General features: G+C 39.6%; 1 protein-coding gene across 4 annotated transcripts in view; it reads right to left on the reverse strand.

Annotated features, from left to right (window-relative positions):
* The window catches only part of FSTL5 (follistatin like 5), a 319,455-nt gene that overhangs the window by 45,612 nt on the left and 247,890 nt on the right, over positions 1-25,953 (reverse strand). For 2 of the 4 annotated variants that reach the window (XM_028743543.2, XM_028743544.2), the window contains 4 exons: positions 23,985-24,105; positions 15,872-16,033; positions 15,018-15,152; positions 2,097-2,123 (listed from right to left, as the gene is read on the reverse strand). In XM_028743543.2, coding sequence (XP_028599376.2) covers positions 2,097-2,123; positions 15,018-15,152; positions 15,872-16,033; positions 23,985-24,105 — 445 coding nt within the window. The remainder of the gene's footprint in view (positions 1-2,096; positions 2,124-15,017; positions 15,153-15,871; positions 16,034-23,984; positions 24,106-25,953) is intronic. The other 2 variants (XM_028743546.2, XM_028743545.2) reach the window with 1 other exon arrangement.

Raw genomic sequence — 25,953 nt, forward strand, 5'->3', positions numbered from 1 at the left:
CACTGTCACCTAATGTCTGTTCAAGGCATAGGAACAGGTGCCAGTATACAGTTGGCAGCCCCATATGTATGTGTGCTTTGCTAGCAAAGACAGTGAATGAAACATGACATTTGGAAATTTCAAATCTCTCTGAAGAACAGTAAAGAGCATGCAGACATTGCCTAATATAAACCATTCTATTTCTGTTACACAGGTTCCAGCTAGCATATGCATTCTAACTGCTGGCTTTCTCACTCTAATTCTGATTTTTGACATGTTTTCCAAAAACCTACCTACTATTTTGCTATACAGTCATACCTCCACTTATGTATCCCTCCGGTTACGTGAACTTCGGGATACGTAAGTGGCAAACCCAAAAGTATATTTCCGGAGTTTTGCCATGCATGCATGTGCAGAAGCGCTCTACCATCGTGTGTGCGTGTGCAGAAGTGGTTTCTCCAGTTGTGAAAACCTTGGGATCCAGCCGGACCTCTGGAACGGATCCTGTCCACAATCAGAGGTACCACTGTACTCATTTACACTTAACTGTGTCTGTTGGTTCTGAAAATCACATAGGTGGCATACAATATTAGTAATATTTGGAGTAGACCTATCAAAATTAATGGACTTAACTAAGTTACGTTCATTAATTTCAATGGGCCTACTCCAAGATTTTTCCATGACACATCTTGAACCCCTATAGAAAACAGTATGCCAATAACCATCTCAGTTTCAGATGTGAGCAATGTAAATATTTCTTTTTAAAAGCTAGGTTATTAAAATGTAAACAGTTATTTTTGTTGGCGGTAATAACTGAGGAATTTGAATATTTGTACATTGTACGTTCAAGATTTACATGATTGGAAATTTAAATTATAATTCAGGATCAATTTTTGCTTTCCTCTTTCATATATTGACTATTTTACCCATTGTTTTCTCTTGTTTTTTTAATGTGCCCTGTGTGGTGAGACCTGAGGACTAGACATATGGAATGAGTTATTGCACTTAAAAACACACACAACCAGCCACCCCAAGGAGGGGAGTGAGCATGTTCAGCACCATGGCTAGAGGTATGGATAGGAAAAATTGTCAGTTTTAGTTTCTCTCATACTCCTTATTTTTTCAAGTTCAATTTTCCACATTTCCACATCAGTATACAAGTTTGTCAACATTTTAACTTTAGTGTGAAAATTTCCTAATACACACATTTGTGTATGCAGTTTTGCCTAACATACACACCGTAGCAAGAAAACTTCCCCTAAACTAAAAAGTATGGGCCAAGATTCCAAATTTTAAGGACGAACTCTCTGAAACTCAACTAGTAAATAAATGTTATGTTGCTTCTGAACTGAGCTAAAGGACATTTGCTTATCACCAGAAAGAAAGAAAGAAATGGAAAGCAAAAAAGAGAAGAAAAGAACAGCTAAAGGATATTTGCCTATCACTTGAGTCATTGTGTCTTTTGAGCTCCTTTGGGAGGAAGGGCAGGGTAAAAATAATAATAAATACAATTAAAACTTCTGGCTGTAATCTTATATTCTATATCACAAGCGGTAGGTTTTGGTAAACTCCAACCTTCCCTCTTGCACCCCACACAAACTTCCCAAGTTTTAAAGCTTTTTAGTTTTGTCTCACCAAGTAATCAGATAACAGCACTTCTCTGTTACTCTGGGAGCTTTACTAGATAGCACTCTTGGCAAAATAAGAATGATTCACATTCCTGGGTCAACATTCTGACCGAAGATAAGCTGATTGGCCAAATGATTTATGACAGCAACAGGACAAGTTAAGGGCACAGTCCCCTCAGGGAGTTTTAACTGTAACTCAGATATGCCCGTAAGCCTTTTAGAAACATGGGTTATTGTTAGGTACAAATAGAGAAGGAAAAGATAAACATTTACAGATACTGCAACCATCCCCACCCCAAATAATAATTAGGGGTTTTTTCTATCCTTGACAATGACACATCGTATAACAGAATTAGAAGCAAAGATCTATTTGTGAAGAATGAATGCATAATTAAAACATAATTGCTATAGCTATTGTCTAACTATAAATTTAATATGTACATCAGACAAGAAAATTACTACAGGATGGGGAGAAAATTATATTAGTACCTTCCTCTCTCCACAGTATGTTTGCAACTGCAGCATGTAAGAGGAAAAGAACAGAAGACACAGATGAGTATGAAAATATCACCCAATGGCACATCAGTTTCTAAAATTAGGAACGTGATACAAGATTGATTTGCACACATCAACTATCTAAAACAAATTCTGATTGTTTGACTCCTAAATATATACTTACTGTACTTGATATTTATGACCAGAATTTAGCACGTTTCAATGAAAATGAATAAGCTAATGTGAACCACAAAGCTTTTTTTATTATTATTTTTAAAAAAGATTTTAAAGTGGAAATATAGACAATGGGGATACTTCAGCTAGTCTTATTGTGCTATTGTGTTTAGAGTGAATAATTCTAAAGGGGAACACTTCACTGCATCTCAAAGAGGTGAAACATTTAAAAATATTCTATGAGTGGTGCATTCGAATGACACTTTAGAACTGCTCTGCATGATCTTGACTCCTTTGAAGCTTATGGGATGCTTCTTAGTGCCTTCAAAATGCAAAACTGAAGGCAATAATTTTCTGTAGCAAAGAGAGAGAGAGAGAGAGAGAGAGAGAGAGAGAGAGAGAGAGAGAGAGAGAGACTTTCTAGTATATTTACAAGAGATTATTATTATTGAGATTTGAGCTCCAGTTCATGGAGTTTGGGTTTAAACATTTACAACTGAAAAACAAAACAGAACCCCAAATGCTTATTATCCAACCTATGGCCATTTTTTTTCTGTTTTAGAAGCATAACTAGGCAGAGTCATACACCATTGTAAAATAAATTGACAAATTCAGACACAACCCAATCAAAGTAGAAGTTAAAAGTTCCTAAGACATTTCAGAAACAGATCACTCACAGGAAACTGATACATCAGAGAATTCAACAGTATACAACAACCTTTCAACACCATTTTTTCTTCTTAGAATTTTAAGAAAAAGGCAGAAAGTTAATTAGTTTTCTTCCTTCAGTTATTTTTTTCTCTCCTATGCAGGAATCTTATTTGCTCTACTGAAAATCCAAACATTTCCCTAAGCTAATCCTGTAATATTGGGCTGGTAGGCTTAAGGCAAAACCCTTATATTATGTATCAGTAATAGCATGACCAAACTAATAGCCACTCATTCATGTTTAGTATTAAAGAAAATCATGGAAGGCAATTCTTGACATTAAGAAGTTATATTTGTATTTGTGCATCATAGTTCCCCTCACCACCACACATTTGGTCCTGGCAAAGGTAGATCTTGTATTAGTCAGTGTATAACAAATATGGACTTTAAACATTTGCTGCCAGTAGCCAACAAGACCTGCCCCTATTTGGCATTTTCCCTACCTCTGTTAACTTTCAGGCCAAATATTTGCAGAACTTAAGGACATTTTCTCTTGCATGTTTCAAGGGATACCTTTAGTTCTTTTGGATGGAGCTTTAGTGGGGTAACACTACTCTGATGAGTTCTATCTGTGAGGAAATTTCTTCCAATTCAACTGAACTCTTTATTGTGGCCCAGAGACCCACCAATAGATTCCAATATGATAAAAATGCATTAAAAGCAAACATACTAGCTGGGCAGCAAATAAAACTATGCACACTTCATACGTTTATCTAATACAAAGTGCCCTCTCATCCTGACCGCCTCAGAAACAAAAATGTGAATAAATTGAAACCGCAAGCCATATATTACTAGTTTGTAACTTCCATTGAGATTGCTGGAAAGAGTTGATTAATCCTATAAATACTTTGTATTCTGGAAGATTATCTGAATATTTCACTTTTATCATTGGAAACAAGTAAGTTCATTACCAAAACTGTAGCTAAATTACTTTGAGAGCAATGAACCAATGAATATACAAGTAAAAAGTCTCATCTAAAGAAATGTAATACTACTTTCCTACCTATCAACAGACGTATTTGATAATTTTGCATCATTTTTGTGCATTAACTGCCAGGTTTTATTGACTGAATCAATATTTGGTTGAGTATATTTGCAGTTCAAGGACACTTATGCAGAAAATGTATCACAGTTTTTAATACAACAAAATTTTACTACATAAGAACCAATAGGCTATTTTCCCTGGCTTTGGAAAAAAAGAGGGGAAATATGCACTTGGATTTTGGTATAACATGCTACGTTAAAAGCACAGGGGCTACAATATAAACAACAACAACAACAACAACTGTGGCACCTTTGTTCCGAATCTCTTTTTATCTCTGCTATCATTAAGATTCATGTTTGAGAAGACACAGATTTAATTAGGATTGGGTCCTCTGAGCCTTGGTTCAGGGCCTCAATCATTGGTAAAGTCGTACTTGTAAGGTAATGGCATTGAGTGATTTGGTACACAGTATAAGATTGAGAAAGAAAGGAGAGATAAAAGGCAGAAAATTCAAATCCCATGTGGGAGAGGTGAGGGAAAAAATCGGAGGGCAGCCTAGATACACAGTATGACTGCTGAGGTATCAAGGAAATTGCTGTGAAGAGTTCTGCAACCGAAATCCCCATGACAGGTTATTGGAGATTGGGTAGGGGATGGAATCCCATTTAAGCTTGTAGGTCTCCTGACAAAACAGATCCATTTCCGTTTTCCCCCCAGAAGTAGTCCCTGGATATACTGAAGTTTCAAATTCTTTAGGGGCTGCCCTACAGAAAACATATTATGCAATCAGTAAATGTGACTGATCCTGTCTAAGGTCCCAGTCAGGTATAAATGAATCCAGAACCAATATTAGATCAGCCAGAGTTAATGATTGCATTTTCTGTTTCCTATATACCACCTTGATGGAGTTATAAGAAAGTGGTAAAATTGTATTTATTATTTAGTAAGGGTTGTGTTCAACTAATGTTTACTCAGAGGAGACCTATCACAATTAATGGACAGGATTAACTTAAGTTCATTCATTTTAATGGGTTTATTCTGACTAAACATTAGTTGAATACAACCTTATATTCAACCTTAAATTCCAGAAAAACGAGGGCATGGTTAGGATCCAGAATTGTGCAGTGTGGAACTCCACATTCGTCTTTTTTTGTAGCATCTCACATCCATATTCGGGATACACATCTTCAAGTTCTCTCCATTGCTTTCTGTTGTTTGCTTCCTGAATCCACAGAAGCCCTGCTGCTAATTCTAGATTGTCCACCCATTGCTTAGGTGCCATCCCCTGTCTTTAAAGATTGTAGGGTCTCCACACTAACATTGGCTTATTTCGTTGGCCTGAAGAGTCTCTTGCCACAGGTCCTGAGGATGTCCATTTTAACTTGGTGTCCCTTTCCATGACTCCATAACTGTCAATCTTTGTCATCTTAAATCATTAATTCTTTATATCTTTTAATGATAAGTTCCATGGAGAGCCTAAAGCCTTCAAAAATCTGGTCTGGGTGCTTGGAGGACCAACATGAGAAGTGCCAATGGGGGGCTACAAAGGGAAAGGGGAATCGGCAAAACTAACCTCTCTTCTTTCACCTGCAGGAGTGTCCATTTTGGGCACCTCTGCTTGATGCAGCTCACTGTTCAGAATGGAAGGAGCCCTTCCATTCAGAGAGCAGCAGGTCTGACTCCAACCACAACATAATTAAAACGATGTGTTTTATCTAGAGAAACCACAGAGTTCTACAGACTGCATAAATTCCCCACATATAGGCAAGCTAGTTATGTGCAGTTGAAATTTCCTTTCTCTGAAAATTCTGTAGACAGGGTTTTTATCTGAAGACAATAACCTTAGAATAATAACCCCAGAGATAACTGCTGAATCTTGTTTTATAAATAAACCCTTGGTAATCTACAGATACTTTATGGGCTTTGGAAACAAAGATGACCCCAACAGTTGCTGGGTTTTTAAAAAAAAATATATGTTTGAGACTGAGTCCCTGGAAAGCCTTTGTTCAGCTCTGCATACCTAGGCATATCATAAAATGCCAGCACAACTTATTCCCAGAGAAATGAGGTAAAGAGGCATTGCTGTGTATGAGATGCAAGAGAGACCTGTGAAAGACCCTGTGGAAGAAATTTAGACAATAAATCAGAGTCAAAAAAGCTTTTAGCCTTATGCTGTTCTATAGGCCCGGCAGGAGAAGATGGCCATGAACCTCGGAAGTCAGTAGTATTCAGAGCACATAACCTCTTCTTAGGTGATAAGACTTTGACATGCAAAAAAGGCCCTGGTGTTAGAAATTGATCTATTTAATGGTAGCGAAAAGGCATATTATTTTTTAAACATAGCCTCTAGACACAAAATGCAGGAAGCAGATAATTTTCAGCTTGCTGTGGGTGAACAGATGAAAGGATTTATAGAAGTTGCTTCATAGAATGTGACAGAGTCACAGCTGCTTAACCGGGTAACATGGGGAACTGTAATGGATGTTAAAGAATAAAAAATGCAGGATGAAATATTAATTGGGCATCAAATATTCAACTCATACGTAAATTACTGCAAAATATTTGGGTGGCAAACTTTCCTCTCACTTCATTAACAGGTAAACAACATGAAATCCAGATCGCCTGAAACGGAACAGCATTATTTAAAAAATATTCAAATCTAACCTTTATTGTTAAAAGTAAGCTTTTGAAAATTATCCTAATAATAAAAATATCAATAGTGGTTTTTTTAAAGAAATATCTGTTTGAAAAATATTCTAGCTGAAAACCTAAGATGCTATTCCACTAAATCTTACACACAGCTGCTCCACTGAAATTAAAGAACATGACTAAGTTAAGTCCGTTAATTTCAATAGGTTTACTTCGAGTTGAATACCATCTTATATTACATCTGTGACATGGGAAATGGTGCAACAGAAGTTCAAGCAGTTTATTATGCTGTTACAGTGTAACGGCAATGATAATGTTTGATATATATGATATCCCATTCCCACAGTTCTATCACGAGCAAGTGTCACACAAATAAAGGGACCTCAAGGTTAGGATATGCTTGCGATTCCTCTGTTTCAAACATGAATAAAGACACTTTTTAAAATGTCATCCTGGGGCCTTCAAGGAACAGGGATCCAAGTTTGAAATATATTCATAGGGTATCCTTGAGAGTTCATCGATCAAAGCGTTAATGGTGACCTCAGATGTTCACATGACTTAAGATGGGTCACCATGGCTACTTTTGAGGAATCTAACACGTTCTGGGGAGACAAAGAACCTCTTTGGAAGATGTGTGAGAGCATGAGGATTTAAAATGCCTTCTCAACAGACCTAGAGGGGATGGAAGACCTTACAGTGATGGAAGAATAGTGAGTCACACATGATTCCCCTATGGTTGTTATGTCTTAAGTCAGTCTTATTTTAAACATCATCATCACCATCTCTATAGTACACCCTGGGAGTGAGTGAGTTATTTACTCACTTACTTACTTACTTACTTACTTATTTAGCATGCTGCCCTTCATCTGTAGATATCGGGGCAGTTCACAACATAGAAATATAAGATTGTGTTGCCACCCTTTGGACCTCTTGTGGAAGAGGCGCATGAAGAAGGGCTTCAGATGATGGTCGCAGGGTCAGGGTCTTGAGTATATTATCCTTCTGTGACTAACATAATTTATACAAACGCACCACCACAGTATATGCTCAGTAATCATTGTGAATGTTGTGAAAGAAAGAATAATAACAGGCAGGGGACACTAAATAGTAGTTGCTCAATTTAGTCTGCCACAGGTACATTGCCCATTCACAGAGAAATCTTTTCTAGGACATAACAGAGCTGTCTTTAGCTAGTCAGGTGGCAATCCTTGGAAGTAAATCCTACTGAATTCCACAGGGCTTACTCCCAGGGTTAGGGTTGCAGCCCCAGACTTTGAGAAGAGCTGGATAGGTTTGTGGAAGGGGGCACACAAGTCTCCTATTCCCTATAAGATGTAGCAATCTGAGTGCCTGTGTATGCCACTGAAGGAACAGGGTTCTATTATGAGCTATAGGATCCCCACCAACTGAGTCTAAGGAGCAATCCTAGCTTGGGCTGGATTTTCCAGCCACATCTGCAGTTCTGCCAGCTCCTGCTGGTCAATGCAGAAGGTGGAGTGTGATGTTTTGCACTTGTTTCGCTATGCAAACTGGCACAGCCTGAGGACACAGTTCAGGGACCTCCTCAGAATTGGAAGGGCTTTGGTTCCAGTTGATCCATTGCAATGTGTCCAGCAGACGGATACCTTCACGAAACTCCTAAACCCTAGCAGCAGCGTGGATCAGGGGTTTAGGATTGCTCTGCTTGTCTTTTAGGAACATAATAGAAATACTTGTCCTATTGTTGTTTAACTGACCCTAGGAATGTTAAGGCCTCCCAATCACAGGTATGAAGCTAATGTACCAATGAACATTATCTCACATGATGTAGTGATGGCTGCCATAGAGGATGGCTTTAAAAGAGGAACAGACAAATCCATGGAGGTTAAGGCTATGAATGGCTACTAGCCATGATGGCTCTGCCTCTACTCTCAGAGGCACTATGGCTATGAATGCCGGTTGCTCTGAATCCCCAGTGGGGAGAACATTGTTGCACTCTTGCCCGGTCTGTGGGTTTTTCATAGGCCACTGTCTGAACAGAATGCTGAACAAGATAGGCCTTTGGTCTGATTGAACAGGCCTTGCTATCTTTCAGTTTATGGGCTCACAAGGACACGACATGGTTTTGTGGACTGAGATGTAACTTTATTTCGAAATCACATTTCAACTCTAAGTTTATGACTCCTGAATTTTGGAGTTTGCATGAAGTCTCTTGTGGAGTTAATTATTATACTTCTATGATTATGCTAGAACACAATACATATAAAATAAGTGTTGACAACGTGCCAACGGGCATGTTACGTATATACAAAGGACTGAAAAATCTCTTAGGACTGAGAGATATATTAAGTTGTTCCAATACTAATAGGAGTGTCAAAAGGGTTTACCAGATTACCATCTTTTGTTAAAATTGCGCCAAGCTGTCAAAGAAGCTTAACTCATTGCTTCTTGAAGACAAAAATGTAACAACTGCAGGATAAAATGCTTTCACAGTGTTTTTCATTGACTTTAATCTTGAATTTCCATTTTGATGATGAATTGTTATCATCTTAGTAGTACTGGCTTCTCTCGGGAGCAGAAATGTGACAAGAGTGTGTTATCTGCAGGAAACTTTAAAATAAAATTATATCCTCCAACTGCAACCAAAGCCAAAGCTCAGACTATTTATTTCCTTTTATTCTTGCTAACAGCAACAGGCATCACATAGTCCACTGAAGGTCTTATCCATCACTCCATTTTCCTGCCTGCTATAAAAGCCAGCATATTAATCTCCTAACAAACCACACTGTAGGTTATTACATCTTTTAAATCTAATCTCAAATTCTAAGTGCAAGTATAATGTAAATGCTTTGAAGGTTTGCTTCATATTAACCACTTCTCACCAGTAAATTCGAGTTTCTGATTTTGTTGTTGCTGTCAAAGAAATCCAGCGGAAGAGAAATGGATGCTTCATATCTTTTACTTCTGTACAGCCCAGTGAGATATAAGAACCTTTATCGCACTCAACAAAATCCAGCCCTCCCAAGCTCCTCTTTAGAGGCAAGCAGATGATGCATGAGGTCCAAAAAGCTATCTCCAGGGCTGTGGTGAGAAGGTATGTCAAGAATGAACTTTATATTGTGAAACTTTTTTTTCTTTTTTCTTTAATGTGCATTACTGCACATTCCTTTAGACGAAGAAGAAAGCTGCCGAGGCCTATGACCAAAACCTTTCATCTGTATTAATTCATAAAAGTTGTATAACTCTACAACACAGAGCAGGCTTTGCGGCAGGTTTGATGTCTGGACCACATGGAACTTTCTCTCGATAGCAGGTTGGAAGACATATAACTAAACTAGGGCACTTTCTTTTTTATCCATCAAAGCCAGAAAAGCAGGTGTTCAAGTGTTCTGTGATGGATTTACGCAGCGGAGGATTACTTTGCCAAAAGTAGAACCTAAGAATAATGGAGCCAGTATATATATTGTACTAATGGAGAACAATGGAAAAAGAACTGTATGATGGCAGCGCAGGTTAATCTTGACACTGACACATCTGGTGTTGCAGCCGTTGAGACGAAGAACATGCGGAGAGTGACTATAGGAGAGAGCCAGGGCTCCTCATTATTTCTCTTCTAATGCCACTATACTAGCTTCCTGGTAGGTGGGTCACTGTTGCTTACTGGGAGGAGCGAGGGGAGGGGTAAAGCAGCAGGAATGTCAGCAAGGCACTTCTGTATAATACACTACTCTCCTGCCTAAACCTTTTGCACTTTCATTTTTTCCTCCTTTGTTGCTATCATCATTCTATTTTCAACAACATATTTGCATGTGAGTATTAAATTATTCCTGCATTGCAGGGGATTGGACAAGATGACTCTTGGGGTCCCTTATGAAACTAGATATACTCAGGACTTCTTTTCAGGCAGAACTCACCAGAACTCAGTTCCAGCACCTCTCAAGTGGGCGCCATTGCCATTGTAAGAGAAGAAGGGAGGTGTTCATGGTGAGTTCTGGTGACTCCTTTTCTAGAAAAATAGCACTGGGTATACTCATTGTGCAAGAGCAACTGACAGATTAGGTTGCAAATAGCACAATATAGGTCATTAAAAAATTCAAGTATGGGCACTGACGGAGAACTCTGGCATGAGGGTGCCATGGTGAAAATTGTTCGATGGGACTGAGGGAACCAGATTCCTTATTTTAAAAATAATAGTAATAATAATGTTTAGTATATTTACTCACCATAAAGATTATCTTTTAAAAGTTAAACACCTTGAAGTTCCATTGATTTCACTGGGAGAGAACAAAACAAGTACTTCAGTTTTCTCATTGAAATCAATAGGAATAAGTTCAAAGTGCTTAACTTAGGCATGATTGTGTCTCCTATTTACAATAAAATCAGAAGGTCTGCTACCTGGTTCCGAGAGAACCAAGTAAATACGCAGCTAAGAGGCTTGGCACAATTATTGGGCATGCTGTAGTAAATTATTGCTGAAATCAATATTACTTTTCAGATTTACAATTCTTGGTTTAATCCTTTTGCCACAGCAATCACTTCAGCTCTGACTTCTACAAGGCAAACCCCCAAAATCAATCAAATCTGCAGTTCACAGCAAATGTCTGTTCTGTTCACTTGCAAACTAAAGCACAGTGACAAGGAAAATGCTAGAATTATCAGGATTGAGCTTTCTACTAAAAGAGACCTACCATAGGGAGGTCCTTACAGGTGATTTATGTTCTCATGCGCTGGCTGGTGATGTTCCAAATTAGCTTGATAGATGGGAAGGAAGGGACTGAGCGACGGAAGTAAAAAACATGCTTGGTGTTTTGTGCTGTGTTTGCTCAGCTTTGGCAAAAAACATTTCACCTGCCTCACTTTTTATGGTTTGTAGTACTTCTTGTATGTCTTATAAATTCAGATTTAAAGTTTATTTTATAAAAAGAAAATAAGGAGTAAATCATCTCCTTACCTATCGTATTATTAACTTTTACTAGTCAGGTTCATGGGTTTAATTCCAGAAAGAATAATATTTTTCATGCTTTGCAACCATAGCATTCGTTATTTCCCTTTTATATGGTGCTTTTAGGAAAACAAACTGTTCCAATATCTTTGTTTCTTTCAACCAAAACAACCTTGTGAGGTAGATCAGGATTATCATCCACTAAATAGCTCACAATGAATGAGCTCCTTGGGGAACATATTATGAGAAGTTTGAAGCAAAGGGACATGTGTTCTGTCACTTGCTCCCATTCCTTCAACATTGTGACCACTGATAATATTAAAAAGGTGAAAGGCAGGGACTGCTGCCCTAGAAGGTATGGAAGGGACAGGACCTCAGGTTTCTGTCTAGCTTCCCAGAGACGACTGGCAGCTGAAACATGAAGAATGGTGATAGGCTTTTGTTTTTGCTTTTAATGCACACAGAGTAGGGAGCAGGGGAGGTAATGATAATGCATACTGAGATTGGGGAATAGCATACAAAGAAGAAAGGAACTGTGATTTGAGGGCAGGGGCTAGGATGAAGCTATTGGTGGAATAGTTGGAAGGAACCACTGAGATTACCACTGAGAAGGAACCAAAGATAATGTGAGGAGACCAAAGCTTAGTGGTAGAGAACATGCTTTGCATGCAGAATGATCCAGGTTCAATCTCTGGCACCCCCTCCCCCTCTTAAATAGAACAGACCGCAGCTGAAGGAGAACATCCTGCCTGGACAGCTTCTGCCAGTCAAAGCAGACAATATTGGGTTAGGGGTCAGCAAACCTTTTCAGCAGGGGGCCACGGTCCTTCAGACCTGTGGGGGGCCAGTCTATTTTTTTTTGGGGGGGGTGAACCTATGCCCCACAAATAACCTAGAAATGCATTTTAAATAAAAGGCGAATGGGCCAGATCCGGCCCCCGGGCCTTAGTTTGCCTACCCACGGGTTAGACAGACAAACTGCCTGCCTTTCTATAAGCAGCTTCTTTTGTTGCTAACATCCTGCCTTAGAATGCAGGTGGCACAGTGTAAATGTGAATTGGTTGTGGCGTGTGTGATTTTAAGCAGATGATTCATAAGCAGGAGAAGGGCACTGAACTCTTCTTTCTCCGCACCAATCCTCTCCATTCAGGCAGCACCACCAGTTGCTTTATGGAGGTTTAGCACATAACATTTAGTATAGGGATATGAAGTGGGGAGGGGAGGGTTGGCTTCCCACACCTTCCCAACAGTAACTTCATTTGCCATATGGGGCTGCTCATAGGTAAAAGCAAAATAAACATACAAATAAAAAACAGCCAGAGATTCTGAACACAATTTGCCCGTGGCAGGACTGGCTTTGAAATGTGTGGTTTGCTTGTATTAACAGTCAGTTAGGTTACCTGCAAAGTTCACATTGTGATAAATCAACTACTGTTTTCTTTAAAATAGTAGCCGTACTGAGGAGTATTGCATCTACCCTAGCATATGTAACTCTAGTGATTTCAGTGGGACTGAGCACAAGATTGTGTGGCTCAAGCCTGTTGGAGAGCTTCTAGGAATATTATTATGTGGGGATGAGAGTCAAGATATATCCGTTTTGTAATGACAAGTTTTTATTAGGCACTGTGATGGTCTATTTTGACTGTGTAAGAATTACTGCTACCAGGTGGTAAACAGCCTCACTAGCGACTATTAATTTCATTCAATTTCACTTCATCACCTAGACAACATAGCAGAGAAGCTGCCATTTGAAGACAGATGGCACTTGTGACATTTACTTGTAAGAGGCCACCAAATATATCAAGGAGTGTTTTATTCTTCAGCCAGATAATCAAATTATTGAATAGTATCCAATGCTATGAAATATTCTTAGAAGTGATGTACTGACATAGATGACTACTGTAACTATAATTGGGCTTCCTTCTATATATTTATGACAATGTCAGTGTCAGCCTAGCTAGGAAGAGGAGAAGCAGCAGAAGGCTGGAAAAACATTTGAATTAAGCAACTAAGTTCACATTTAGAAATACCATTTCTATCTCCAATCATTAGAATTAGAAAGGTAATCTCAAGGATCTACAAGAATCATCAGTCAAAAATTAATTGCAATGGGAAGCCAATCTACACCTTAGTGCTACCTGCCAATAAGCCCCATTGAACACACTGGGACTTTGTGTTGTGCAAATGTGTATACGATTGCTCTATAAGTTTTATACAAACCTTGGTGACTGATAATGCTCACTTCAAAACAAAGTGCGTACTACATTTCTCTTTGGTCAGGGGGAGGGGAATGTTAACGAGGGAAAAAAATCTCCTTTCCACCTACACACCCCTGCATCCAACCCCCATTCTCATTTAGCTACACTTTCTACTATTTATTTATTTTTTGTAGATGCACAAAGGAGGTCTCTCTCCCCACTTCTGATGCCTGACACTTCTATGGCAATAAGACACAGAAAGCACTGGGAAATGGAATTTTGCTTGGTCAACACTTAAAGTTGATGTCTAGTACATCAACTTCTTCCATAAACCACACACCGTAAGCAAATACAGCACAAATCAAGGAAATGATTGTTGTTGATATTTATGCTGACTCCATGAAGCCACACATTTCCCCTCCATAAGATTTCCAATGCATTCCCAGATAATAAAGTCAAAAATTTGACTGAACAGACCTCAGACCTTAGATGTTAATGGTTGAGATCCGATGGTGCCCTAACAAGCACACCTATTTGTACAAAGGTGGTCCCTGATTTCTTGTTGTTCCACCCATGTCACACCAAATACCATTCTGGAAAGCAGCTTTTAAGAGGGTTCTGGAGATTGCAGCAGGAAGGAGGCACTAAAGCCTTATAAATTAATAATATCACCTTCTCTCTCTCTCTCTCTCTCTCTCTCTCTCTCTCTCTCTCTCTCTCACACACACACACACACACACACACACACACACTATTGTAACCAAACCGAAGACAAGATATTTATTGCAGGTTCAGTCAGGCTGTTTGGCCAGTTACTTACACCCTAAATTCCTGCAAGAGCTATTTAGAATTATATCTGAAAACTCATAGATTTCATAAACAAATCAGTTCCCCTGAGGAATGAGAGGCAACACTAAGTGAAAATAAAGATACAATCTCTGTTACCTCTTAAATAGGGATCTGTTGTTACTTTTTGTCAGTATTGCTTTTGAGGGACTGTTATTTCTGTAGCAATTACATGGATGCCAAGGCAATCCTTGCACAGGATGTTCTGGGAAAACTAGCAGGCTGCAGTGATTTGACCTCTTTCCAGTTATATGAACCTGCCACATTTGATGATCTAGCCTCAATCAGAACATTCCAAGGGATGTCTCAAAACATATTATGAGACAGTAAAACTTTTTTCTTATGTGTGTGTCTCCTACGGTTTCTAAGTACTTCCTATCAATTACTGATGGCTTTTCTTCTCTAGGTATGAGAAAAAAATAAAAAGTACACACGTGTCTTTCGAGCAGAATCCTCCACAAAAAGTGAAGAGATATCTTCATCCACTCCTGCTTCATTCTTTGCAATACAGGTGTATGCTCCTGTGTCTTCATAGCGTACATTGCTAATGTGAACCTCGCTGCCATTTGCTGGGTGCAGAAGAAAAAAAGGAGTACGTGAGTTATGGTTTTTGTTGTGTCACTTTGCTCGCAAGATGAAACAGGCAGTATTTGTTTTAGCCCAGCCCGTTTAAAGCTTTTGTCTCTCCTCCTTGAACTCCCCTAACTTGGGGGATATAAAATGTGGCCACAAATATGCAGTTGGTCAATAATGCACATTCTTCCACTTCCTATCAGAGAGGAGCAATGCCTTTTTCTATTTCAGTGCCAATGTCTGCACATTTCATCATAGCTCAATCAATGCACGTGTGAACTCTCAGGTAGAGAGAGGCATTGGATTTGGTCTATAAAAATGCTAATTCAGAAACTGATATTCACAGATTAAAGGAGAAGATATGTTAGTTGGTTAAACAGCATGTGCTTGGTTTTTTTATAAACTTACCACTTCAAATTGGAAAATACTTCACTGTGGTAACATTTCCTAAAAAGATTACTTGATACACTCGCACAAAATACTAAGGTGAATTGAAATCAGCTATAGACAGAGAAGTAAAGGAAAACATATATAGAACAGGTAACTTGTAGACTTCAGAACTGTCAGCTTCACTTCTGAGGTGGAGTTAACACATCATACCTGTTGCTCAAGGCTCTGCCTGAAGGCATGATAAATAAATTACACCAGTTTAAAAGTTCACGTTGCTCTCCGAAGTCTTTGTAGTGCAGATAAAAAGACATGCCTACACTTTTACCTTGAAGAGTTAACTGTTTAGATAACTTTGGAGTTATATCAATCCCGTTCTTCAACCAGCCAAGCACTGGATTGGGGATACCCTCTGCATGGCACCGAAGGCTGGCTGTAACACCAGGCTCCCTTGCTTGGCTTTCAGGAAACACTCTTATGACTGGCGGAACTGAAATAGACAAAAAAAATGATAAATCAAATGGAATGCAAATACAAACATATTTTTTAAAAATAATCAGTGATAACAACTGCTTAGCCGTGTATCATTGGCAAAGCAGAAGGAAATAATGACATTGACCATCTTGGCCACAAATCCTGGAAGACCTGCTTCCTGCCTTGTAGGCCTTTTCCACCTGGGCCCTGACTGACTCCAGTCACAAAAAGCTATGGCTACTGAACAGACTCTTGGGCTGGGGTTTTGTTCCGGGGGTTTTGCTGAGGAGGAAGGGTTGTTGCTGTTGGGTCTTCTTATATTTATTTTAGATCTTGTGATTTATGTGGAAATTGTTCAGTTTGGTTGTGTATTTTAATGTTTTGCTTATTGTTTATTACTGCTTTTGTTGTGTTGTAGTTATGCCTTTCTTCATGTTGTAAGCCACATTGAACATGGTTTGAACTGTGGAAAGGCGGCATACCAATACAATTATGAATGTGTGCATGTAAATGTCTCCTAGCAGATATTAACCTCTGTCATACAATTTGGGAAGGGCCATAGCTCAGTGGTAAAACAGCTGCTTTGCATGCAGGTTCAATCCCCAGCATCTTGAGGTAGGGCTGGGAGAAAGATTTCTTGTCTGAAATCCTAGAGAGCCCCTATCCATCAGTGTACACAATACTAAGCTAGATGGACGAAATGTATCACTCTGTATAAAGGCAGTTTCTTCCTTTCCTGTGTTGTGGAAGGGTGAACATGTAGGGCCAGTTGCCACTTGCCTACAAACCCATGGTAAGTAGATAAATATTTCTGCATTGAAAATATATTTAATCTGCCTTTCCAAGTTGAATGAGAAAATTAAACTCGTAGAGTCGGAATCAATACATAATTAGTGAGGGGAAAACCACATTTCATGGCTGAGTGGCAATCAGAGGATTACATCTAGTCATTTATGACTATACTGTTACCTCACCTGGGATTTACAGTGTAAGACAAAACTACTGTGTGATGTAATTGTAAAATAAGAGTTGTCATATACAAATGTACCTCTGCATTAACAATAAAGCTCTCTAATTAAAATGGATTGCTTACACCCATCTCTTCAGGTTATTTACTTTCACTGCGATTGCAGTAGATCCCTACTAATTAAATTTTAATGCTTGCATCGTATGATTTTGTGCTAACTCCTTTCAAACAGAAAAAATAAAAGTGATAATCTAGAGGTAACTGCAGGTATCAAAAGTCCACATAGCGACCTATTTAATAAGAAAACTTCCAGCAATATTGTTCACAATCTAAGGAGCTCCAAATGCACATATACAGCTCTAGCATACATGCATCATGTGGATGGAATGTGTGGATGGAAGAACGCAGAGACGGAAAAAACAGTTGAGGACGTCTATTTTTTTCATATATTTCATAAGAAAAACACAAGTTCACAGAAAATCACACGTGGAAGATAATACCTTACAAAAGAGTCTTAAATCATTCTGAATACCAGATGGTTCTGAGGTCGTGCGCCTTCAACTTCCGGTATGATGAAAATGTACCATTTTCCAATAAATTTAATATTATCTCACTTACCTTCTCCAACTCACATAAAATGTGCCAACTTTATTATAAACATGATGTGCCAAATTCATAATAGCCATACCAATGTCGCTAGAATCTCTCTCTACCCCATTAAACTAGTATACCTCCTAGCTGCTGTAAGAAGATAGATTATCAGTTCCTCATCCTCCAGTGGAACCAAGTACAAATAAAGGATTCAATAGAAGATTATACAATGCTGTGCTAATAATCTCAGCTGAAGGTTTGTTTGCTTGTCTGGCCATTCTTGGGCGGAAGGGCAGTACAAAATATTCCTTAAAAAATGTGGGAAGGAGAGAATTTCAGTGAAGACAGACATGGCCTGGGTGCATGTGCTCTTTCCTTTTCATAACTCTAGCATGTTCTGAGTGCCAACAACCCAGCTTTGTGTGCTGTGGGAAAGACCCTCCCTCGTGGGCTTTTCACAAACACTACTTGTGGAACACCTGACAGAGGTGCAAGAAAGGATTTTACTTTAAAAAACAAATGAACGTGCTGCTCTCAGGCACTCCACATGCAGCCTCTGTGGCTTCCTCCGCTCTCTGGAAAGTTCAGGTGAGAATGTTGTACAGTGGTACCTCGGGTTAAGTACTTAATTCGTTCCAGAGGTCCATTCTTAACCTGAAACTGTTCTTAACTTGAAGCACCACTTTAGCTAATGGGGCCTCCTGCTGCCACTGCGCTGCTGGAACACGATTTCTGTTTTCATCCTGAAGCAAAGTTATTAACCTGAAGCACTATTTCTGGGTTAGCAGAGTCTGTAACCTGAAGTGTATGTTACCTGAGGTACTACTGTAATGCAATGTCTTCCCAGGGCTGTTCCAGGAACCACAGGAATCTAGAGAGGCTGTGGAATGCTATGCTAGAACTATGAAAAGGAAAGAACCACATACCACATGCTGTAATTTTTATTAAGGAGGTGCCAAACACTCTCCCTTGAAAATTTCACAGAAATGCTAATGTCTTCACAAAAGAGGCACCTCATTCTGGGGGCTGCACAGGAATCGTTTCCCAAAGTTGGTATGTAGAGTTTAACACAGTGTTAAATAAAGTTGAGATGAAAATCATGTAGGTGGAGACATTTCCTAAGAAAGCAGCAGGAAATGGTCTCCATTTTCACAGGGATTTTTTTTTGGGGGGGGAGGGGACTGGGAAAATAATGGTCTTATTAAATAATACTGTTGTTAATAGTTTTCATCTTCCTCTAAAAATCTGGGGAGAGTTACTTTTGCAAAAAGGTGAGTGAGTAGCTTATCATTAATTACTTATGGACATAACTGATATTACCTGAGAAAGAAAAATCAGTCATATGAAGAATGCACTTTCCAACACTTTTAGATTTGTTTTTTTAAACAACAACAACACCCTAACATTCCAGTACCATCTTGAAGCACAGTTATTGACACGGGAGAAAATGTGAATGATAAAACATAAATTATTAATTTTGACTATTATGAAATGGGATTATCTGTTTTCCGATGCAACCCAACTGTTTAAAGGAAATGGCTCAGCATGACACCCTCATTATAATTATGCTGGCAAGAAAGAAATGACTTTGACGCATTTTGCACCTCAGTAATAATCATACACAAAATGAAAAGCATTGACTAGTTTTTGAAGGAGGAAATTAGAAATAACAAACTTTAATCTTGATTCTTATCATACGCTCCAGCTGTTCCTATTTATCAGAGACAATTTCTGTTTTCTGGTAGTTGGAAGTGAAATCTCAGAGTGTGGGATGTACCTCGTATCTGCTTCTCGTGCGTGTAGATGCATATAATGGGAGTGCGAAGGCACCATGCAGTGTCTGCTCTACATTTCCACACAATGCAGCTGCTGAGGTGCATACTGAACTGTTGACAACCTAGCTTAGGACAATTATGCTTTTTCTAGTGCAGCTGGAAAAGCAACTTACAAATAATGAGTAAAGCCTTTAGAATGTGAAGTAGAACCTTGATTCTCAGTGTGAGAATTGAGTGCTTTAGTATGACCTTATTTCCATTTCTGAAGTGGTAGATGACAGGTTTTTATCCTTATCCTGGTAACCAATTTATTTCATGGTCGTAGGCTTCCTGCAGGGATTTTATTGTTGTACCTAGGTGAAAAGCTGCCAGCTTATTTGGGCTTATTTGGGCTTTGTCCCTTCTATTCCACCAGTCCTAACAGAACCATAGAATTGTAGAGTTGAAGGGACCCCGAAGATCATCTAGTCCAGGCATGGCCAAACGTGGCCCTCCAGCTGTTTTAGGACTACAATTCCCATCATCCCTGACCACTGGTCCTGTTAGCTAGTGTGATGGCCTGGGAATACGATTCGGAGGCTGGACCTGAGGAATCCCAGCCTGCACAGGAGTCCCCACCTCCAGGGCAGGCTGAGCTGGGGCAGTGGCTTGAACCTGAAGGGCCCTCACCTGTGCCAGATCCTCAGGAGCAGACACCAGCTGAATCCGCTCTGGCTCCGGAGGTGATTCGAGGACCCATTGCCTGCAGGTGCTCCTCTCCCAGCCCTGTCAGGGGAAGGTGAGGCTGCCTCTGGGTCCAGTAACCCTCCAGCCTTTCTGGAGCTGCAGAGGCTCAGGGCAGAGAGGCGGAGGGAACTAAGTTCTCACAGGAGGAGTGCTCACCTTAAGGCCAGGAGAGGCGAGTCACCTGTGGGCCGGGACTGCCCTATGCCTCAGAGGAGATAAAGGCCAGTCAGCCCAGTCCCAGGTTGGCGGGAGCAACATCGTTGGTAACCTGTTCCTGCCAGCACCCTGACCTGCTCTCCTGCCCAAGTTCCTGACCACGCCCGACTCTTCGCTTTGGACCTCGCTTTGCCCCTGACGGACAGCCTCCTTACCCTCGACCTAGGACCAGACTTAGACCACGCCGCATGGTAACCCCCCCCCCCGGGACCAGCACAGCTAGGGATGATGGGAGTTGTAGTCCCAAGATAGCTGGAGGGCCAAGTTTGGCCGTGCCTGATCTAGTCCAATTACCTGCAATGCAGGAATCTCAACTAGATCATACATGACAGATACATAACAATAAAGCCCTGCAGCCACGCTTCATGCTGCTATCCCACCCTTTCTCGATGAAGGATATTAAGCCTCAGACTCAGTTCTGGACACTGCTGAACATATGCGCAGCAGCAGCCAACATGAGCATGCTGGTGCTAGTGTCTAGGTCTTAATCCTGAATCCCAGTGTTGCTATTCACATTCCTCACCTATGTTTCCTTTCACAAACATGGGGAAATTGGGGTTGTTGCAGGGAGATTGGCTGCTGCTATTATTATTATTATTATTATTATTATTATTATTATTATTATTTATTTCAAATTATATAACCCACTTTATCTGAAGATTCCAGGGTGGTGTATAACATTAGAAAATCATTTACATAGTATAATAAAAATAGACAGGAAAATAATCACAGGAACAATCATAATAACTGCCCCCCCCCATACATTAAAAAGGCCATAGATTGTTTAGAAGCTGAAGGCCTGGGTAAAGAGGAATGTTTTCACCTGGCACCTAAAGACATGTAATGATGGCACCAGGTGAGACTCTTTGGCCTTGACAGGGTGACAAGGACTGATTTCTACTGCTTAGGGTTCCAGATTGTGTGGAAGCCTGTGTACATGATGGTCCAATCTCATTCTTCAGACATTTGCACTGAATGTGTGGATTACAGGGGGAAAGCCCATTTGATGTGGTCCTCCCTAACCATTCATCTGAATAGTGCTCATGAATTTACTTAAAATGAAATCTTACAAGTCCAATCACAGTGGAAAATCTAATAAAAAATTATTTAAATAAATAAAACGAAATCTTACAGGTATTGCTCTTTTTTCAATATACAGTGGTACCTCGGGTTACATACGCTTGAGGTTACAGACTCCGCTAAGCCAGAAATAGTGCTTCAGGTTAAGAACTTTGCTTCAGGATGAGAACAGAAATCGTGCTCCAGCGGCGCGGCAGCAGCAGGAGGCCCCATTAGCTAAAGTGGTGCTTCAGGTTAAGAACAGTTTCAGGTTAAGAACAGACCTCCGGAACGAATTAAGTACTTAACCCGAGGTACCACTGTATATACCACTGTATATATATCCATATAAATATTATTTTCTCTGCTGCTAAATTTTGTCACTATTCTATTCAGGTAGCCACTATTCATCAAATTGCCATAGATATATCACTAAGATAATATAACAACAACAACTTATCTATGTTGTATGAAAAGTTGCTATTGGACTTGTGTTGTTTTATTTGCACATTGTACTTCTTTGAAAATGAAGCCAAGTTTGAATGAAAAATTATAGACTGAATTCTATAAATTATGTATAAGTCAGTAAAAGAGCAAATGCCTCTTGTCTATGACATTATTAAAAACATCAATTGCTCCCTGTCACTGTCCTACCTCATTTATTCTGTTTCCACACTCAGATCAACTCAAAAGTTAACATGGTGAATATTCGTAAATAAAATAAAATTGTGCTCTCTTTCTCTCTCTCTTTTAGTATCACTAGACGTTGGGTCTTTTGATGTACCCCTGCCCATGGAAGATCAACAATGATTAAGGCACACCAAGTGGCTGTAGCAATGAAAAATCAAGCTGTAGATGCTCTCCCACATTATGTTTGCATTACCTCTCTCATGCATTATTACTACCTTTGCAAGTACATTGCAGTATATGCAGGACTAGGGATGGATGTGATTATTGGAATGCCTTTCCACAGAGTTAATGCCAATATATAATTGCATTAAACCTGTGCTTGTTTTTCTCTCTCTCTCCCTCTGCTATGCATTTAATATTGCTCAAATCCATACATGGCTAGAAAGTGACATATTTACTGTATATGCTGATTTATCCTCAGGTCAACACAGGATATAAATCTAAACAAATAAGTAAAAATAAAATGGAACACAAACAAAAATGGAATTTAATTCTGGGATAAAAGAAAGGAAAAACAAAGCAAATTTTAACTGAGATAAAATGACAGTACATTAGTGATAACAATTACTACTGATTCATATGAATAAAATGAATGAAAATAGACATGTTGCAAAAGTGGTTAAAGTCCAATTAAACATATTTCAAAGCATTCTCACATTAGATCTTAAAGATCAACTAAGCTTCATTATCTTGTTAACCTTATTTTGACTCTTCTGTTATACGAGTGCCATTGCATTAATTAATCTTTTTCTTGGACTACAAGTGCTGGTTTCTTTGCCAATATTTAGGAAAACAGTGGTTAGAGCTACAAACAGAATCCATAAAATTGCTGCTTCATCTGACCAATGCATTAAGCTTCACATTTTGACCCAGTTTAGCTCCAATGTGCAAATCCCAATATATTCATCTGTTCACAATCTGATTTGACGAAAGAGCAAATACAAAAATATAACTACAGGAGTACTGTCAAATCATGGTCACAGTGATTGCATTAATTGTAGAGAGATGTATCCTTAATGTAAGAAACTATGTGGCACATTATAGCCCTGTAAAAATCTGTATCTTTTTCAATGCCCTTCTTCTTCCCCAACAATCCCACCTCCTTTAAGTTAAGAGAGAGAAAAGGTAGGTGATTGGTTTGATCCTATGGCCTAAAGAGATAAAATGCCTCCTTTTATTTGGATTCTTGTGGAATTTGATGAAGTAGCACCCTTCTAATAAGTCTTAACTCCTTCCTAGATATCAAGAAGTCATAGTGATTGACACGTACAGAGCTAATAAATATTCATAGAGACCTCTGACCACTCTATTCAATAAAGCAAAATACATATTAGATAATCTGATTGCTTGGGAAGGAGCTTCAAAATACTAGCCAAATCCCATGCATTTCAAGCCACTAAGCAGAGATAATGGTGTCCATTGTTACTGAGTTCCAGTAGGTCTATGATGGCTTACTGGAAGCATTAGGTTGCTCTGCATTTTAAGTCCTATTTTTCTTTAATACGAGGACAGCTTTTTTTCTGGAAAGCATGCCACATTATTGAAAACAGACAGACTACAAATGGACTATTGCACTATGCAATAACATGATTAATCTGTTATTCAAAGCCATGTTTTCCCTAAATATCTATTATTTTACAAACAGAATACTAAGAAGGCACATTGTTTAACACAATTAAGAGCTCAAAGTACAGAGTAAATAAACTGTGTGGTCTTCCTTATTATTTTCAATAAGAATTAATTATTTAGAATTGCTACATGCTGTGATTAAATCTCATTTTCCTGTAGCTTTGTTTATAGAAGAGAAAATATTAATGAAAACTGATCATCCATGTCTGTTTTTGCTTTTTGGTTTTCATATAGCAATTAAGAAACCAAAACAGTCTACTGAATTAAATCTAGAGACGGCACCACAACTTGGCAAATCAAACATTTCCCCTTACCATTTACTTGAAGAATATGAGTCTGATAAAGTTTATCATAGCCATCTGCATAGCAGCTGTAATTTCCCATGTGAGTTGTAGTGATCTTAGTAATGTACAGGGACCCATCATCGCCAAAATCCTAAAGGGAAAGAAGAATCAGATGGTGATCACAAGTACCTGGACAAAAGTACAACAGCTGCTCAATTCACTTTAGAGGTATGATACAAATACCAATGAATTTAAGGAGTCTCTAATCTCTTCAGTATAAATATTATAATATTACTGTGTCAACAACCTACATGATATCAAAGTCACACTGGAAATGTGTCAAACCACAAAGACAGCAGCTAATTTGAAGATCAACTGACAGGTGATTAAAATGATGTGGATCATCATAGGGGATGCTGGGAGCAAATTCTGGTTCTGCAAATGGGTCCGTGGACCTGCTGAAGTGACAGGCAGATCAGTGTTAATGAGGTGTCAGCGAAGCACACGTGTAGTAATGATATGATGATGCTGATGATGATGATGATTTATAACCCACCCATCTGGCTGGGTTTCCCCAGCCACTCAGGGCAGCTCCCAACAGAACACTAAAAACAGAATTGAACTTCAAACATTAAAAACTTTCCTAAACAGGGCTGCCTTCAGATGTCTTCTAAAAGTCAGGTAGTTGTTTATTTCCTTGACATCTGATGGGAGGGCGTTCCATAAGGCAGGCACCACTACTGAGAAGGCCCTCTGCCAGGTTCCCTGTAACCTCACTTCTCACAGTGAGGGAACTGCCAGAAGGCCCTCAGAGCTGGATCTCCGTGTCCGGGTTGAACGATGGGGGTGGAGACGCTCCTTCAAGAAGATCCAGCACTGCAGCCACTGGATTCAGTGGGTCCATAGCTGCCAAATGCCCTGTTTTGGAGTTTTTCACACCTTACCACCACTGGTAGCTTAACACTCACTGAGCATAGCTCATGCCTTCTGTTGTGGTGATGCTGCTCTCAGCAGTATACCTATCTGTAGGTGTAGACTAGAGGAGACAAATTTATATACCATTTTACTTACCCAGCAATCAGTGTAAGGGAGGGGAGGATTATGTTCTATGAGTCCTGCCATTCCAACACATTGAATGCATATTTAGATCAGACCTGCACAACTTGTGACCTATCAAGCCGAGCAAAGCTCGGCCCATCAACTATTCACACTACATGAAACTTTCTTGTCCCATTTATTCAATCCAAGTTGGGCCAGCAAAACCAGCAAAAACATTCATTTACTGAGCTTCTGGTAAGGTAAAGGTAAAGGTACCCCTGCCCATACGGGCAGCCTTGCCAGACTCTAGGGTTGTGCGCTCATCTCACTCTATAGGCCGGGAGCCAGCGCTGTGCGCAGACACTTCCGGGTCACATGGCCAGCATAACAAGCTGCATCTGGTGAGCCAGCGCAGCACACAGAATGCCGTTTACCTTCCCACTAGTAAGCGGTCCCTATTTATCTACTTGCACCCGGGGGTGCTTTCGAACTGCTAGGTTGGCAGGCGCTGGGACCAAACGATGGGAGCACACCCCGCCGCGGGGATTCGAACCGCCGACCATGTGATCGGCACGTCCTAGGCGCTGAGGTTTTACCCACAGCGCCACCCACGTCCCTGAGCTTCTGGTAGAGCATCATAAATGACTGACAGATATTTGTTCAACTTGGTGGGTCACAAGTTATTTGGGCTTGCTGTGAATCATCTTTCAGCTATAAAGTCTTTATCTCTTAGACAGTTTTCTGTTACAACAAGGTCCAGAGAATGCATTAAGCATGAAAAATATATAATCAGCACAATAAACAGAAACAGAATATATAATAGGACATGGAAGCTACCCAGTTCTTTTGTTTTTAAGAAGTAACTGATATCGCTTCTTCATATATATATATATATATATTTGCTTTCGTAGATTTTCACGGGTACAGGAATGCAGGTTTTGGTGTCCTCGGGTATCTTCCC

The sequence above is a fragment of the Podarcis muralis genome, chromosome 9, assembly GCF_964188315.1.
Source record: "Podarcis muralis chromosome 9, rPodMur119.hap1.1, whole genome shotgun sequence".
In the NCBI taxonomy this organism is placed as follows: Eukaryota; Metazoa; Chordata; class Lepidosauria; order Squamata; family Lacertidae; genus Podarcis; species Podarcis muralis.